Source organism: Ceratotherium simum, chromosome 35 (genome assembly GCF_057802395.1).
Source record: "Ceratotherium simum simum isolate JZ-2026a chromosome 35, ASM5780239v1, whole genome shotgun sequence".
Taxonomy (NCBI): Eukaryota; Metazoa; Chordata; class Mammalia; order Perissodactyla; family Rhinocerotidae; genus Ceratotherium; species Ceratotherium simum.
The window spans coordinates 32,166,861-32,184,727 of NC_141934.1; the positions used below are offsets into that span (position 1 = coordinate 32,166,861).

At 44.2% G+C, this 17,867-nt stretch overlaps 1 protein-coding gene across 2 annotated transcripts in view; it reads right to left on the minus strand.

The window, feature by feature from the left end:
• ZNF605 (zinc finger protein 605) overlaps positions 1-7,929 on the minus strand; it is a 58,495-nt gene extending 50,566 nt beyond the window's left edge. Inside the window, exons 1-2 of one of the 2 annotated variants that reach the window (XM_087423542.1) lie at positions 7,892-7,929; positions 881-977 (exon numbers count right to left, since the gene is read on the minus strand). In XM_087423542.1, the coding sequence (XP_087279668.1) occupies positions 881-953 (73 nt within the window). In that variant the 5' untranslated portion in view covers positions 954-977; positions 7,892-7,929. Of the gene's footprint in view, positions 1-880; positions 5,450-7,891 lie in introns of those variants that run through there. The other variant, XM_014787207.2, reaches the window with a different exon arrangement.
• Positions 7,930-17,867: the final 9,938 nt, after the last annotated feature.

A 17,867-nucleotide genomic window follows, 5' to 3' on the forward strand; every position in this document is an offset into this window, starting at 1 on the left:
CTGAGGCCCGCAGGGCAAATGCAAATTAAAAATAAGAAAAAAACATTAATTCTCTCTCAGGCAAAAAGGGGAAAGAGACTCCCCTGACCCCTATTCAAAGAGCATTTACTTTAGAAAACCTATAACTGCAAATTATTTCTCTGCCCTTTGAGATGTATATAAATCTTTTCTAAAGCTAAATAAGCCTTATCCAGTTTAACAACCCAAGAATGTCTTTCTTAAGGACCTGGGAGCGCTTTGAAATCACCAGAAGACGTGCCCCCTTCTCCCAGTCTGTGGGAGGGCAGAGCCCAACCAGCCAGCCTTGGGCACCTGACTCCAAGTTGTAAAACTACCTCTGTCATAAAGATATGAGGAGTCTATTTTTCCTTTGGATAAAGGCAATCAGACACCACAGATGGCCACCCTGATCTCCAGGTCAATTCAGGATGAACCAAGTGTGACACGTGATCATTTATCTTGAGAACATGTGTGTAATGGGTTGCGTCTGCCTGGCTATAGAGCAGGGTGAGATTTCTTCCTGTCTTTACAATCTCTTTAGTGGATCGCCTGCAATGCTCATCACATTCTGGTTTCATTTTATTCAATAATAAAACTATTTTTCTTTCGCTTCTACTTTTGCAGAGAGGTTTTCTGGGTTGGCAGATTTTGGTTTTAGTTATTTCCCCAACAAGCCATATAACCAGATAACTGAGTACAACCACTATTTTAAAAACTTCTTAAAGGATCACAAAATGCATAGCAGATACAGTCTTAGGCAGAATTACTACACGAGATGGACCAAGATTTAAGATAAGCAAAAAATAAACAAAAAATACTACGTCCTGATGCATACAAATACACTTTAAATTTCTTCATAGCTCATGATCAGGTCACTTACATTCAGTTGGATATGGAATCAGAGCAAAGGACTTCACAGGCACGGGGTCACACCGGGGTGTTATTTCCTTCATAAGAATACACCTGAAAAGAAATGTCTAAAAAACACAGTACCCAGTAAACATGGGGACCGGAGGGACAAATTCCACCTTTCATAGCAACCCCGCCAATCGAGATTTGTCTGTTGCTTGTGGTCTCCCCCTGTGGTCCGGGAACGGTTGCTGAGCACCTCCTAAGTTCCTGGTGCTCCGGGCTCTCTCCACATGCTGATAGGCTATTAGGAAGACCAAAAATGGTGGACAGGTCAGTGGGCACCATTCCAGAACATAAAGTGAGCAAGGAGAGAATGTGATACCTGCGAAGACTTAGAGCAAGAGCTCTCTGTTTGGAGGCTCTGTTCTATCAAACAACGGGGGAGAGTGCGGTGCCTTCAATGTCCCGCTGGATACAGAGAAAGACAGATGGAAGTCTCCACTCATCTCCCACAAATGAGGGAACACAGTTATACCTGGGTGTCAGCAAACTGCCAGGTTCTGCCCCAGGGCAGCTAATAAGAGTGCAGCCAGGACAGCAGCTCCTTGAAGGCAGTTACTACCCACCCCAGAGTTGGGTCCAGTCTGAAAACAGACCACACAAGCCTGCTCTCATTAGCACACGCTCAGCAGCCCTGCACTGCTCAGTCAGCAAAGCCCATGCCCTGTGCAGACGGCAAGCAGGAAGCAGGAAGGAAACACCTGAACACTGCTTAGCGTTGACCTGACCATGTGGTCAGCTCCTGCCATCAACTCCTGAGTGCCTTAACTGTCTCCCTCTCTGTCATAAAGAGAATCGAGAGAGAGCCAGCCTGGAAGGCCTAGTGGTTAAGGTTCGGCATGCTCCGCTTTGGCGGCCAGGGTTTGTTTCCCACTGGCGGCGGCTCACATAGAAGAACTAGAAGGACTTACAACTAGAATATACAACTATGCACTGGGGCTTTGGGGAGGAAAAAAAAAAAAAGGAAAAAAGAGGAAGATTGGCAACAGATGTTAGCTCAGGGTGAATCCTTCCCTACCAAAAAAAAAAAAATGTGAAGTGAGGGAAGACTCAGGCCAGGGAGGGAAGACTGGTCACAATATCAACAAGGTAATGAGGATCTTGTGGGGCAGTCAAGAACCAAGTCTGGGGGCTGGCCCTGTGGCCTGGTGGTTAAGTTTGGCATGTTCTGCTTTGGCGGCCTGGGTTTGTGAGTTCAGATCCTGGGCGCAGACCTACACCACTCGTCAGCCATGCTGTGGTGGCAACCCACATACAAAATAGAGGAAGACTGGCACAGACATTAGCTCAGGACTAATCTTCCTCAAGCAAAAAAAAAAGAGAAAGATTGGCAGCAGATGTTACCTCAGGGTGAATCTTCCTCAGCAAAAAAAAAAAAAGAAACCCACAGTTTTGAAAGATAGGCTGGATTTTGAATTTTGACCCAAAATAGTGGTAGAGGGCAAAGCAAGGGCATCCAGGGCAGGAATAATTCCTAGGAGTGGGAAGGGAGACAAGTGACACAGTTCTGCTACTTAGGGGTGCAGACATAAACGTCAGATTCCCCGAGTGAAAGTGGACTCTTTTTAGTCCAGTGTGAAGAGTTGCTGGGGAGGAAAAATTTCTCCTCTACCCTTCTAGGCTCTTCTGGCTGGTCTAAGAATTAAATTGACATGAGACAAGCTAACAAGAGAAAAACTAACAGAAGTTTAATAATATGCATACCTCCCATATACATGGGAGAGGCCCAAGAAAACTGAGTCACTCCCAGAAACAGCCAAAACCACCACCTTAAATACCATCTTCAGCTAAAGACAAAAATGTTGAGGGTGCGAGGAGTCAGTTACAGGAGGTTTTCAGGCAAAGCACAGTAAACAAGGCTATGGTTGTTATGCAGACTTAAGACTCTGCCTTCGGGGCCGGCCCTGTGGCGTAGCAGTTAAGTGCACACGCTCCGCTACTGGCTGGGTTCAGATCCCAGGCGCGCACTGATGCACTGCTTGTCAGGCCATGCTGTGGCGGTGTCCCATATAAAGTGGAGGAAGATGGGCACAGATGTTATCCCAAGGCCAGTCTTCCTCAGCAAAAAGAGGAGGATTGGCAACAGATGTTAGCTCAGGGCTGATCTTCCTCACACACACACACAAAAAAGACTCCGCCTTCTCTGTTGATAAGCGTCTCTAGAGACTGAGTCAGCCCCTCTTCCTGGTACTGAGAGGGAGACATCCTTACACGGGGAGATTTCCCCTATAAATGTCAATATCTCTTACACAAGGGTAACTTCTATTCAGTTTTCAGAGCTTCTCCCATGTCTGCTGTTTCTTAAAATAACCAGCCTAAAATAATCCTTATGCCAAAGAGACATATTTTGGGGTGACAAATTCTGCTCCCCTGAGTGCAGGGCTTGAGGGCAGATCTCTCAAGAAAAAACGTCCTGGGAGAGCAGAAAGCAACATCCCAAGGAAAAGCACCTCTTCCTGAGATGCCTGGGGAGCTCTTCCAGGCTCCTGGGCACAGGAAGGGGTCTCAGAGTCTAGGAAGCCCTGAGAGGACCCTGCTTGAAAAGAGACCCCAGAGTCATCGCTCTCCAAACCTGGGGTCCCTGAGATCAAGGCCCACTGGCCCTGGATGCTTCTGTTTAGTTTGGACCCCTTCCGGGTTGATGCACAGGAGATCTTCTTCAGCTGTCTCCTCTGGAAAAGGGAATGTGCCAACCGTCGCAACATCCACAGCAGTCGCCCCGGCTTCCTCCTTCAGGATCCCAACACACTCCCGAACTCTGCTCTCACATTCACATCAAGTCTCACACACACACATGTATACATTCACGCACTCACACCATTGTGTACTGGTTTAATATGACTTCAAATCCACTTGTTTATGACTTCAGTTGTTTTTATCCACTCATTTATGACAAAGACAAAAAAAAAGTTGTTTTGATGTAAGAATGAAGTAAGTTGTATCAGGATGTCATCATCTCATCTGTTGTTGTTGATGAGAACTCAGCAGCCCAGCTGCTGAGGGGCCCCACTGGGGGCTGGTCAGTAGGAACACATGGAGAAGCAACTATGACAAGGGGACATCCAGACTACAGACACTGAGAGTTACTGAGATTATTGGAGAGTTTCGGTCTGGGCCAGGCACTCGCTGCTGAGCTAAACAAACTCTCCGAAGACCTTGGGGCATTAGCTCCTGTGGTAGGGGCGACTCCCTCATTGGTAGCGGTGACAAACCTCACAGGGGCCCCATGAAGGAGAGCAGCCTGCCCACCAACACTGGCGCCATTGTTCCCTAACAACGTGCTCTAGCAACGGGGACTTTTCACATCCGTTTTGTGCTGGCAGCTGGACATCACCGCTCTGGTGGTCAAGCCAACGCTCCCAAGTGCCTCCTTGAACTAAATTTGGACTTTATTCCTTTCATCTCCCCTTGCCTGGAACAACAATGTGATTAACCTATCACTGGTTTGGATTATGTTGTTATTTCTTTATTGGCTTACTGAGAGACATTACCCCGTATGCTATCGGCTTGTGAAATTACTATAAATCCCACAGTGAACTTGTGTTAAATGAACTATGGCAAAGACAGTTTCAGTCTCTGAGCATAATTTTGCCCAAAAAAAACACACACATACATACACACATAAATACACATACACACATATACATTCACACACTCACAAATAAAACACACACACACTCACCATCTCATTTATTGGCTGGAAAGCAGCAATAAGCTGAAAGCCTCTTACCACAGGCCCTGTTCTGGGCACATGGGAGGAACCACCAAACACGAAAGACAGGGTCTCTGCCCTCTAGGAAATACCTTCTAGGATGGCAAACAGATAAACAAGTAAATAAAATAATTTCAGACTGTGAGAGTGCTCAGAAGAAATTTTCAATGTGACATAGGAAGGCGTGGACGAAGGATACCCCTTCAGCACAGCGAGAGAAGGTCTCTTGGAGATGACTTTAACTGAGCCCTGAAGAGGAGGAGCCCACTGTGGAACTGCGGGAAGACCATGCCCACCAAGGAGCATCAGACACAACCGGCTGGAGATGGAGAGAGCGGGCGGTGGTGCAGGGAGAGAGGAGGGCAACGAGGTTTAGCAAGGGGGAGGACCTTACAGCCAACGGGCCACTGAGAACCTCTAAACAAAGAAACATTCAAGTAAAAGGAGGTGTCACTGACCAATGAAGCACGTGCTGGGTGAGAGTGGCCCAAGAAACAAGAGAATGTGGTTATTTAACAGAAGTCACTGTGTGAGAGTCCTGCCTGAGCCAACGCATGACCAACACCCATCACACCCACCCAGACCCACAAACACCACCCTCACAGGCCCCGCAGTCACCAACACTGGCCCCAAAGACGGCCTCAACACACAGAAACCCCCACAGACCTCGAATGACCAAACCCCACCCCAGGTACCAACCCTCAGGACCCACAAGGCCCCCAATCACCCACAATGACCACCTGAGAATCCTCCAGCCCCTAGATCAGTGAACACAACAGGCCCCTCACAAACTCCAGACAACACACCCACTGAGCCCCATATACCCTGCTATTACTTACCCCACGTGCCCATCACCCCCCAGGACCCTGATTATTGATTTCACAGGCCATCCCTCCAGCACCTTCATTCACACACGCTGTGGATCCCCAATGACTCCTTTAGCAAAGCCCCCAATAACCAGCCCCCAAGTGACAAAACCAATCCACAGGAGGGCATGAATCAATGAAATCCAAAGTCTCTCCACAGCATTGCCCCTGATCACTCACAGGACCCTTTATTCCTGGTCACACCAGGCTCTCCCTCACTCAGCCCCAGGCACCAGCCACAGTTATACCTACAGGCCCCTTTACTGATTACCACGCCACAGCCCCTAATCACTGGTTCCCACAGGTTCCTAAACACTGAAGCCAAGAAACACCATCACTGGCCCCACCAAACGCCCATTCACAAATCTCCACAGAGTCTATTCATTGACTAGAAACTGAGTCAGTGAAACCTCAAACACTGAGTCCCAAAGGACCTCCAATCACTCCCCCACTACAGCACCCATTCACTCACCTTAACAGGTGCCCTAATAACTGTTCTCTCAGAGCCCCTCAGGCTTGCTATGTCCCATCACCACCAGCCACCTAAATTAGCCCCATCACTAAACCCCAAGGGATCCCCAATCCCTTATCACACAGGGCCCCCAATCATTGCCTTCACGATACCCCATTCTCTGCTCCACCCAATGCTCACCCACCACTCACTGACTGCCCCACAGGGACTCTAGCTCTGCATGAACACCGATACTCCCAATCCCTCCAATGACTCCAATGACTACCCCCACTGTCCACTCGCAACTCCCAACAGGCCACCCATCAACTTGTATCCAGACCCCCTGTCACTGACACAGAGCGCCCCAATCTCTGATGCAACAATTCCAAGATCCCCAAACACAGGCCTAGACCACTCACCAGCATAGGCCACCCAACACTCTCCCCTCCACCGAAAAGCTACCATTGAACTGTCAAATAAAAAACAAATGCAGTCTTAGTAAGGAAATATTTTATTCCAAAAAATTATTACTGCAGGAGTATGCGTGCACTGCAAGGGGGAGAACACTGGCCCTAGGAGGTGCACGCATCTTTGCAAGGCAAAGAGTTTTCTGCTTTCTTTTACACAAAAAAACCAGGTGTGGTGCAGCAGGATGAAGGGCGGGGGATCAGACAGCAGATGGGAGAACATTTCACCCAGGCCTGCCAGTTCTCAAGAGCGGCTAATGCCGTTCAAGCAGAGGGCAGACCAAAGCTCAGGAAGCTGGGGAAGGAGAGAAACTTAACCAAAGTCTAGTTAACAAGCAACTTTGTTCCCACTGCTCAGAGGGAGGGACATTTCAGCTAATCATTGAAGAGGCAAAGAACTAGAATTTGGAGGGTCAAGTCTGGCCTTGTCATAGGTCAACCAGCGTGCACGTGTGAATCTTATCTAGTTACATGGGGAAGGGCATTCTCTGCAGTCAGCTGTTTCCCAGGAGCACAGGGCTCAGGTAAAACCCAATACTGTCACGACCAACAGGCCTTTCTGTCCATGAAATCCTCAGTCCGACAATTCTGAGCCCTCTAAACGCCCCCAAAGCGTTCATTCATTTTCACTGGCCCCAATCGCCAACCCAAAGGCATCCAAATCATTGATCACCAAAGTCCTAATCATTCCTACAAACTCTCGACCTGTATCCCCAATGACACACACTCCCCCCACCACTCTCCCATCACTCCAGAGGGCAGCCTCAGGGGCTCCCTCACTCCCAATTCCTGCTGCCTGGCCCCCACAACTGCCAATCCCACAAGTCTAGACTCCCCCAAAAGCCCCTTCCAACGATTCACCCCAGAGGCCCCCATCACCCAGTTAATTCCCTCCACTGGCTTCACAATCACTCGTCCTCTCCCTAGCCCCAAGTTACTGATTTTCACAGACACTCCAATATCTTGACCCTCTGGTGTCCCCAAATTAATCAGCTCCACGATGTCCCTCACAGTCCCCTCATCAACCGCCACCACGGGGGGCCTAGCCCGACCCCCAAATCTCCCTCCCGAAGCCTACACTCACTGCCCCCAACACTCATTCCTACAGACCCCCAGTTCCCTAAACGCTGCCCTCCCGATCTCGCTCCCTCCCTCCTCCACGCCGCCTCCGCGACCCCTCCCCGAAGTCCCCACCCCACGGCCCTCTTCCCTCAGCCCCCTCCCCGCAGCCCCCACCCTGACGAGCCCCTTCCCAGCACCGCCCCCACGGCCCCACCCCCACCTGACCGCAAGCGGCGCATGCGCTGCGGGGCGTCCTCCCGGGCCTTCTTGGCACCCGGCTCCGGAGCCGGTTCGTGGGCGAGCCGGGGTCGCCGCGAGGCGGTCCAAGTCGGGGTCACCGCAGGACCCGGGCGGACACAAAGACTGCCCCCGCCGCTCAGCGTCGCCGTCCCGCCCTCGCCCCCGCCCCGCACACCCTTACCTCGCCGACCCCAGCGCCGAAACTGACGCCGTCCGGCTTCGCAATAACTCGCAGAACTACATTTCCCAGAGTTCCGCTCGCTCGGGAACTACATCTCCCAGAGGGCTCTGCGGCGCACCTCCCAGTATCGACAGGTTTGTGGTTTCGGGTTATAAAGCCCCTCTGCGCCTGCCTGGGGTGCCTGGTTCACACGTCTGGGGTGGAGCCGGCGCTGCCGGCCCTAAATGTGTTTTTGAGTGAATGTAGATGTGTCACCTGGAGGAGACTTCTGTATCCTTTCCATTTTTGATTATAGATGAAAGTAATTTATGAAATGAAAATAAATAGTATAGGTAAGTTTTAGTGCATCCAATCCAACAGTACTAACCAAAAGAATGAAAATAAATGAAATGAGGAATTTAAGGAGAAATAAAATGATTATGAAAAGAGAAGAAATTAATGACTATAAAAGCAGAAATTAGGGAATTAAAATAGAAAAAAAACAACTTGATAAATCCAGTTTTTTAAATAAAATATAAAATCATACTAGAAATTTTTATCAAAAAATGAGGAAAAACAGCAAAACCCATTGGTAATCAAAAATGAAATCGCCATAAAGAACAAATTAAAATATTTGTGAGAGATTATTTTGCTCAATTCTGTGTAATAATTCTATGTAACATGTTGTGGAGATTAATAAAAGAAGCCTTAACTAAACTGGGTCAGAAAGGCCTCCGGGGGGAGCGCTCACCCCCAGCACACATCCTGGGTGACACGAAACAGCAAGAGAGGACACTTGAATCTCCCACAGGAAGTACAACTACTTTACTACTGAAGGAAGATTTCTCTCCCCACCTGGCAACAGCCCAGCCAATGAGAAATGCCACAGCTCAGCCAATAAGAAGCCTTTGCTGCCTTGAACTGTTACTCTCCCAGTGGACTCGCATCTAGAACAGCTCCTCCCTGCTCCCTCTTTTTCTGTATAAAGGCAGCTCCCCTCCTTTGTTGGTTGGGTTTGCCTGTGGTTTGCCATAGTAACTCCAGCGGGGGTCAGATTGGTGCCGTGAGGTCCCAGGTTCTTGGTCCACAGACGCAAAAGAATTTGAGAGTGGACACACAGCAGAAGTTTTAGCAGGGGAGGATTTATGAGCAAAATGAAAGTACACCCCCAAGGGGAGGAGCAGACAGGCTCGAGGGATCAACTGCACCAAAGTTGTGGTGGTCAGTGGCTTTGGAAGGGCGGGTCTCTGGGGAGGAGTGAGGGTCCTGGGACGTGTGCCAATAGGGCATTGTCTCCACCCCCATGTCGGGAGGGGGAGACTTTTCCCTTACATAGGCATCTCGGGAACTGCCATAGCGATGATCCCCATAGGGGTTGTCAAAACCACAATGCAAATAAGGGTATAATGAGGTGTGGGGCTACTTTTCTGTGGGCGCGGGGGGGGGGGGGGGGGGGGGGGGGGAGCGCATATCGGAAGAGCCACTGCCGGGTAATCAGGCCGTTCCACGTGGTGGAGTGACCTTGCTCCCAGCTCATATCTAGCTTCCTGCCTATCTCAATAGTATGCACATCCTGAATTGCAATTCTTTTGGCCATTCTGAAATAAACTCGTTTTAAGGAACCTAATGAAGTACATGATTTAAAGGAATAGTTAGGTAATTAACTTAAGAAAATAATATCCATTTAGACCTAGTTGTTAAAAATGTTAGCTCCATGCCCCTATGTTTTAATTGGTGAATCCTCCGCACTATTGCAGAACATAATTTTTACCAAGTAATTTACAGAAAAATCTAGACAGAAGAGAGCTTCTTAAAACAAAGGCAGCAAAATACTTATACCATAATCAGAAAAAGGTAAAGTAAAAAAAAAAAAAAAACTATAAAGCAATCTCAGTTATGATATTTATGCAAAAATCCTGAAAAAATAGCAAATGGAATCAAGCAATACATTTAAAAATACCTATCATAACCAAGTAGAATTTATTGTAGGACTTTATAAATGACTAATGTAATTCACCTTATTGATGCATTAGAAGGAAATACGCATCATCTCAATGGAGACTGAAAAATCATTAAACAAAATTCAACCTAGAATGTGTATTTTAAGAAAACTTACACAGCAGTGTTGAGATACTACCTTAATATGTAAAAGTAAATTTCATAAATGGATAACACAATGAAAAGTATTAAAACTGAGGATGAAGGAGTTAAAATTTCCCTGGATTAGGGTGAAACTGTGCCTTACACCCACAAGGTCATAGTGGGAAACAAAATAATCCAAGTTTCTGAGCTTGCCTTGCAGAACAGCAGGAGGACTGCTGATAAGAGAGGAGTTTCCCAAAAGCCCCCCTGCCTGGCTAAGCATCTTGCAGGACCATTGAGAAGCTAAAATGACTGATTGTAAACTTTAGACGTCACAGACTGAAAATCCACCACATGCAACACACAGAACAGACAGTCACGCCTGTTCAGAGGACTCTTAGAACTTCAGCCTCAAAGGCCACATGCTCCCTTCCCCTACCTAAAACTCCAAATAAAAACCCTTGCTTGTAGCTTTTTGTAGAGTTCAGGTTTACAGTGTTAGCTGCCCATTCTCCTTGCTCAGTGCTTTGCAATAAAATTCCTACTTTCTTCCAATACACCCCGTGTCAGAGACTGGCTTGCTGCACGACGGGTGAGTGAACTCACTTCAGGTTCGATATCAATATTACCGTTAGAAATTGTAAAACTATCACCAGTATTACTTGCTTAAATTAAGGTTATTTTCTAAATACACAAAAGTATAGAGAATGATATCATAAACAGTCAAATGATCAAATATTCATATTCAGTAATATTTGATTCAGATCCTTCTTTAATCAAAAAATAAAGGATTGCATGGGCCGGCCCCGTGGCTTAGCGGTTAAGTGTGTGTGCTCCGCTGCTGGCGGCCCGGGTTCGGATCCCGGGCACGCACCGACGCACCACTTCTCTGGCCATGCTGAGGCCGCGTCCCACATACAGCAACTAGAAGGATGTGCAGCTATGACATACAACTATCTACTGGGACTTTGGGGGAAAAAATAAATAAATAAAAATAAAAAAATAAAGCATTGCATATTCAGTTGTTGTTCTTTGAGCCTTTTCATCTCTTTCCTCTCCTCTACCACTCCCCTGGAGAAATGGCTATAATGAATGTGCTGTGTATCCTTCCATTCAATGTATTTATAGTTTTACTGCATACAGACTGTACTTACCATATGTGTCATATACATTTTTTATGTCTTAACTTACGTGAATGCTATTGTTAACAACAGATGTAACATTACATCTCCAGGTTGTTGATCCTGTTCTCAAGTAAAAAGCCTTGTAATTCTTAAAAAACTGGAAAACTGTACCAGCTGGAGGCCTCACAGTAAAGATTCCTAAGAAATTTTCAGAAGCAGATGACTGCATGAAGTGGACAGCTTCTACCCAAGACCAACAGAATAAGATGACCTGGGCTTCAGATTGTGACACTTAGCTCTTTATTTCATCCTCTTTACCAGTTAAGGTTTAGATTGCTTACAGACACTAGTTACATCTTAACTATGATACTCTATAGAGTCCCTATTCTTTTTTTTTCTCCCCCCCCAAGGCCCCAGTAGATAGTTGTATGTCATAGTTGCACATCCTTCTATTTGCCGTACGTGGGACTCGGCCTCAGCATGGCTGGAGAAGCGGTGCATCCGTGCACACCCGGGATCCGAACCCCGGGCCGCCAGTAGCAGAGCTGGTGCACTTAACCGCTAAGCCACGGGGCCGGCCGAGAGTCCCTATTCTTAATAACGTTCTTTGCAGCTCAGTCACTCTTTGGAATGAGTTCAACACCTGGTTACAATTTACTGATGATTTGACTTAAACTGACTGTTAAGTTTGTCCTCAACTTGTTCCCAATTGCCTTTGGTACTAATTTCTTGAGATAAATCAGTCAATTTCCTAAGTAAGTTGGATCAACTACTAAGTACATTTTTAAATGACAAAGAAGTGTGTGTTTTTTTTTTTTTAAGTAGGCAATTTAGTTAATACTTCCATATCTGGTTCTTCAAACTCTTCAGAATGGGGATGGGACCTGTTCTCTTGGTCTGATTTGGGTAAAGTTGGCTGTTGGCTTAGAAGTCTCTGATGTGTAATGAAGTCTTAATGGTATGTGAAGGCTTTATTACACTCATGAAGTTCATAGGATCTTTCTTCAATATCAATTCTCTGATGTTTAAGAAGGCTTGAGGGCCGGCTCCGTGGCTTAGCGGTTAAGTGCGCGCACTCTGATGCTGGCGGCCTGGGTTCGGATCCCGGGAGCGCCCCGAGGCACCACTTCTCCGTCCAACGTGAGGCCGAGTCCCACGTACAGCAACTAAAAGGATGTGAACCTATGACATACAACTGTCTGCTGGGGCTTTGGGGGGAAAAAAACTGAATAAATAAAATCTTTAAAAAAAAAAAAAAAGAAGGCTTGAGAAATAACTAAAATCTGCCCTTATTACTAATAGTTAGAAGCTTTATATCTAGTATATATGTATCTAGTATTTAATAAGAAATGAGTGACAATTAAAAGCCTTTCCACATTCATTGCATTCAGAGAGATTTTCCACATTATGAGTTATCTCATGTTGAGCAACGTTTGTGCTGTACATGAGCGAATTATCTTCATAGGGTTTGATTCCAGCATGAATTTTCTGATGTTGGTTTAGATCTGTGTTATAGCTAAATTATGTTTCACATTTAGATGTTCATAAGGTTTCTCTCCAGTGAGAATTCTCAGATATAGACCAAGGTTTGTGTATTGGCTGAAAGAAGGGATTTCTCACTGGGTGCTGAACATGTCTTCTGATTTCCCTTCTGCTTCATATACTGGCTTTTACATTCCTAATTCTCTCTGAAACTGGAACGCTTAAGACCATAGCTTAAAAGTTGTTCCATTATTTTGTGTTGGGATGAGTTATCTATGCAAATATCCCAGAATCCTAGTCTGAAGCATAAAAGAACAAAAAACTCCCACTTTGATTTCCTATTTTGTAAGAAAGGAGACTTCTATGCTGAAAGTGGGGTTATTAAACTTCAAATGATGCTAATGGGATGTGAATGGCACGGACAGCTCTCAGCTATGGATTTGCAATCTAAAAATCGGACAATAATACTGAAAAATAACACTGAAAATTGGGAGATTTTTAGGAAAGTGAGAAAGGATATTAGAGAAAAAGGTAAATCAGTGATTCTCACATTCTGGCAAGCATCATATTCACCTAGCAAGTTTATTAAAAATACAAATGTCCAAGTCTCAGCCTCTGGGTAAAGAAAAATGTTTTAACAACCTAGTTAGGTGATCTCAATGAATCCTAAACTTTGAAAACCACTGGATAAAATAAAGGGAAATACAGATCTTCCTCAACTTATGATGGAGTTAAATCCCAATAAATCCACCATAAGTTGAAAATATCATAGTCAAAAATGCATTTAATACACCTAGCCTAGCCTAACTTCAACGGGCTCGGAACACTTACATTAGCCTACAGTTGGGCAAAATCGTCTAACATATAGTCTATTTTATAATAAAGTGTTGAATATCTCATGTAATTTACTGAATAATGTACTGAAAGTGAGAAACAGAATGGTTGTGTGGGTACAGAACGATTGTAAGTGTATCAGTTGTTTACCCTCGTGATCACGTGGCTGACTGGGAGCTGTGGGTGGCTGCTGCTGCCCAGCGTCATGAGAGAGTATCGTACTACCTATCACTAGCCCAGGAAAAGATAAAAATTCAAAGTTCTGAGTACAGTTTTTACTGAAAGCATATCACTTGCGCACCACTGTAAAGACAAAAAATCCGTTAAGTGGAACCATTGTAAGTAGGGGACCATCTGTAATAATATAGGAATACTGTGAAGTTGAGGAATTGTAGAAGTCAATTCGGAAGCATATTCTTCACTGTATATCTGCAATCATGTAGTTAAGTGGTGAACTCTCTCCCACTAGTCTCTAGTCCCTCCAATTTCCAAAACATTCTGTATCTGTTTTAAGACTTATCTTAACGTAAATTTATATCACTGGTGCTAACCAAAAACCTTCCAGGCCTTCCCAGACCTCTTCCCTGCAACCATACACACTTCATAATGACAAGAATAACAATAAATGTAATAATAGTGTTAACTTGAAAAGCCTCAAAACGAGTTTATTCAGGAATAGCCAAAAGCATTGCAATTTGGGATACAGCCATATTGTGGTAAACCATAGGCAAATCCAACCAACAAAGGAGGGGAGGTGCTTTATAGAGAAAAGGGAGGAGCAGGGAGGGACTGTGCTAAAGGAAAGTCCATGGGGGGGAAGTAACAGGGCAGGGCAGCAACAGCTTCTCATTGGCTGAGCTGTGGCATTTCTCCTTGGTTGGGTATTGCCCAGTGGGGAGAGAAATCTTCCTTCCTGAAGGAAGTAGAGTAGTTTTACTCCCTGTCCAAGAGGCAAGTGTCCTCTTTTCCTGTTTGCTGTAACTGACAGTGTGTGATGGGGTGTGAGAGCTCTCCCTACAGGCCTTCTGGACTCCAGTTGAGTTAAGGCTTCTTTTGTTAATTTCCACAATAGATAACATTTACTCAGCATTTTAATTTAAACCCAGTTCCACAAAGATATTTAGTAGTATATCAAAAATTCAAATCTAGATGGTTTTAATACAAAATTGTGACTTGTAAAAGAAAAATACAATATAGGCCTATATATACTTAGAGTCTATGTGAAATTTCAAGCTCAACTTTTTATAATGAAAAATAAAGAAAAATGTTTCTAGCTGAAAAAAAATTGAGGTCACTCTAACTCTATGTACCTGATTGAACTCTGAAAATCATTATTGGTATAAATACTACTTTTCATCAAGTCAAATACATTTCCTTATTAAATATAGGTACTGACTCTACCCAGGGTATGTTTTATAATGGTTATGTCTAGTTCTGTTTAAAAGCTGGCTTTACAACAATAGGCTGATTTTTCTGCAAGTCTTTAAACCTTTAAGACGCCCTTAGGCAGTCTTACCCACGTTTTACTGCCTTACGTGTTGTAGTGGGTGCTCTGGTGTACGACACAGAACCTCCTTTGGGACTGAGGCACTCATTTCTCCAGATGCCACTTGTGGTGCCTTCTAAGAGGCCATAAATGAGGCCCTCTCAAGAAATTGCCCTCAGCTGAGGCGAGCTGACTCACCCAAGTTTAGCCTTCTCCGTGGGGTCAAAAACGGGTCAAGATAGTCCCCACTCCTTTGCCTCAGTTTTGGACATCTCTGAAGGGCCAGCTTCAGCGATCCTTGTGGAATTTGCTGAGGCCTCCGTTGTAAATGCATCATTTCTCAGCTTTTCCCTCTGTCTAGTCCTGCTTCCTCATTCCCTTAGTGGTTGTTCCTGAGAGCACTCCCTAATAAACCATCTGCTCACAAATCTCCATTACAAAGTCTGTTTCCCCCAAAACTCAACCTACTGCATGTGTATACTTCTTGTCCCAGCTAGCTTATAAGTCTTTGTTAGAGAAATAAATACGTCTCATCCTTTGTTGAATCCCTTAGTATTAATGTCCTAGGCTTATATAGTAGATGTTCCACAAAAACACAGAAAGAGAATGGAAGATCAAGGAAGGTGAGACTGAGAAGATACTATTATGAAATAGACAATTTCAAAAACAGAGAAATAATTTTTCTAGGCATATTCCATGTAAATCAACCAACCAACCCAATATCTAATGAAAACCCACTATTTCCAAAGCTGGGAACAAAAATAAATAGGAGCACTTTCTTACTGGAAGCTTAGAATTTAAGTAGAAAAAAATAAATACAGGCAAACATAAAACAAAGAATGGTATGTGATATGAAGGCCACAGGGATAATTACATGATTCAAATTACAAGTCATACCACAGTCAGTAAATATAGTGAGATCCAAATTCACTGGAATACACAAGAATGAATTTTGGAGGCCCTGAGATATGACCTGATCATTGAAAAATGTGTTACAGTGCCTCCTCATGCTGTGACTTTCCCATTAAACAGGATTAATTCATGTACCAGGGGAGTCAGTAATTCTAAAACTAGGCCCGAGAAATTTTGATTTTGCCTTCCCTACATCAATTCCCTTTCTTCTGATAATTTATCTCAATTTTATTTAAGAAACAACCCTTCTCCTATGCTTAGTCTATGTGGTTTTAGTGACGCTTCAGACAATGAACTATTGGTTTTATGGAATGGACCAAGGCCTGGACAATCAGTCGTTGTGACCCTGGTTCAATGATGGGCATCTGACCCTGTGAAAGTCAGTCCCTACATATTTGCCAGAACTATTATGAAAGAAATGTGAGTTTTCCTCTGCTACTTCACGAGGAAAGTGTGACCGAAAATGAGGCCAACTGGAATGAATAGAGAAAAGGAGAGAGTAGTCTAATGGTGATGGAAGCCCCGGGTCCAGTAATTCCTGAAGCCTACTGCATGACCTCTTCAGTTATAAAACGAAGTAAATTTCCTCTATTAGTTTAAGCTAGTTTGAGCTATATTTCTGGCATTTGCCTTCAAAAGAGTCTTAACACAAATTCACTGCATTAATTATGTATGGTGTTTCCAGCATCAATTTCCACGCCAATATTTAAGAAAAAAAAAAACTTAAGCAAATCACTGAAAAATACAAAATAAAGAGGTAACCATATATATTTATTCATTGTTGCAACTCTACTTCCTTTAATGCATGCAGATGTCCCCAATACTGCCTCTAATTTTGTATGAACAGAATGGTTATCTCTGTATTATATTCTGTCACATCTTACACATTGAAATGTCCTCATTGGCCTCTACTTGTCTATATACTGTCATTAATCATTCTTACAGGTGTCTATTTCTTTCACACACTTTTCCAGAACCTCTTTCCATTCCCTCAAACCCAATACCATCCTAGATCCTCTTCCCTAAAAATAGTTCTGCATTGTTTTAGGCCCGTAGCAGCTTTACACCATAACAAAAAATTCATAAATATGAATAAGGAGACTTGAATTAGCAGGAGACTAACATCCCTGTCTACTGTGGAAAGATCTGGGAAGACTGTAGGACTAGGGACTATGCATTTAAGTTTACTTAAATGACACAAGGTGGCAATCTAGATGCGAGGATAGCCTAAGAAAGATCTTAAGTGGTGAGTGAGTTTGCTTCGATCAGAGAACTGGGCATAGAGTATGTGTTTAGGACTTGCTGAAAATACAATTTGCTTGGGAATTTTATGAGACTATACAGTGACTGAGTAGCTCTGGGTTCAAATAGAAAGGGAAGATTAAATTGGAGGTAAGCGGAATAAAGAAAAGAGCTCAGGATTTGGATTTCAAGTTATTCAGATTTTTTTCATCTATTGTATTTTCATTTTAATTCAGTTCAAAGCATTTTCTGATTTTCCTCATGATTTCTTTTTTGAGCTAAAAAATGTGTTTTTTAATTTCCAAAAATCTGGTGATTTCCTACGTTTTTTCTGGAACTGACTGTTAATTTAATTCCACTGTTGTCAGAAAACACACTTGGTATGATTTCAATCCTTTTAAATTTATTGTGACTTGTTTTGTGGTCCAACATAGGACCTATCCTGGAGAATGTTCCATGTGCACATAAAAATTATGCATATTTAACAGTCTTTAGGTATAGTGTTCTATATATGTCAATTACTTTGAGTGGATTCATAGTATTATTTGAGTCTTTTCTGTTTTTACTAATTTTGTCTAGTTGTTTGTTTTTATATTTAATATTTCCTTTCCTTTGCTTTCTTTTGGCTTACTTTGCTGTTCCTTTTTTTATTTTTTTGTGAGGAATATTAGCCCTGAGCTGACATCCATGCCAATCCTCCTCTTTTTGCTGAGGAAGACTGGCCCTGGGCTAACATCTGTACCTATCTTCCTCCACTTTATATGGGATGCTGCCATAGCATGGCCTGACAAGCGGTGCGTGGGTGCGTGTCCAGGATGTGAACCTGGGCCGCCAG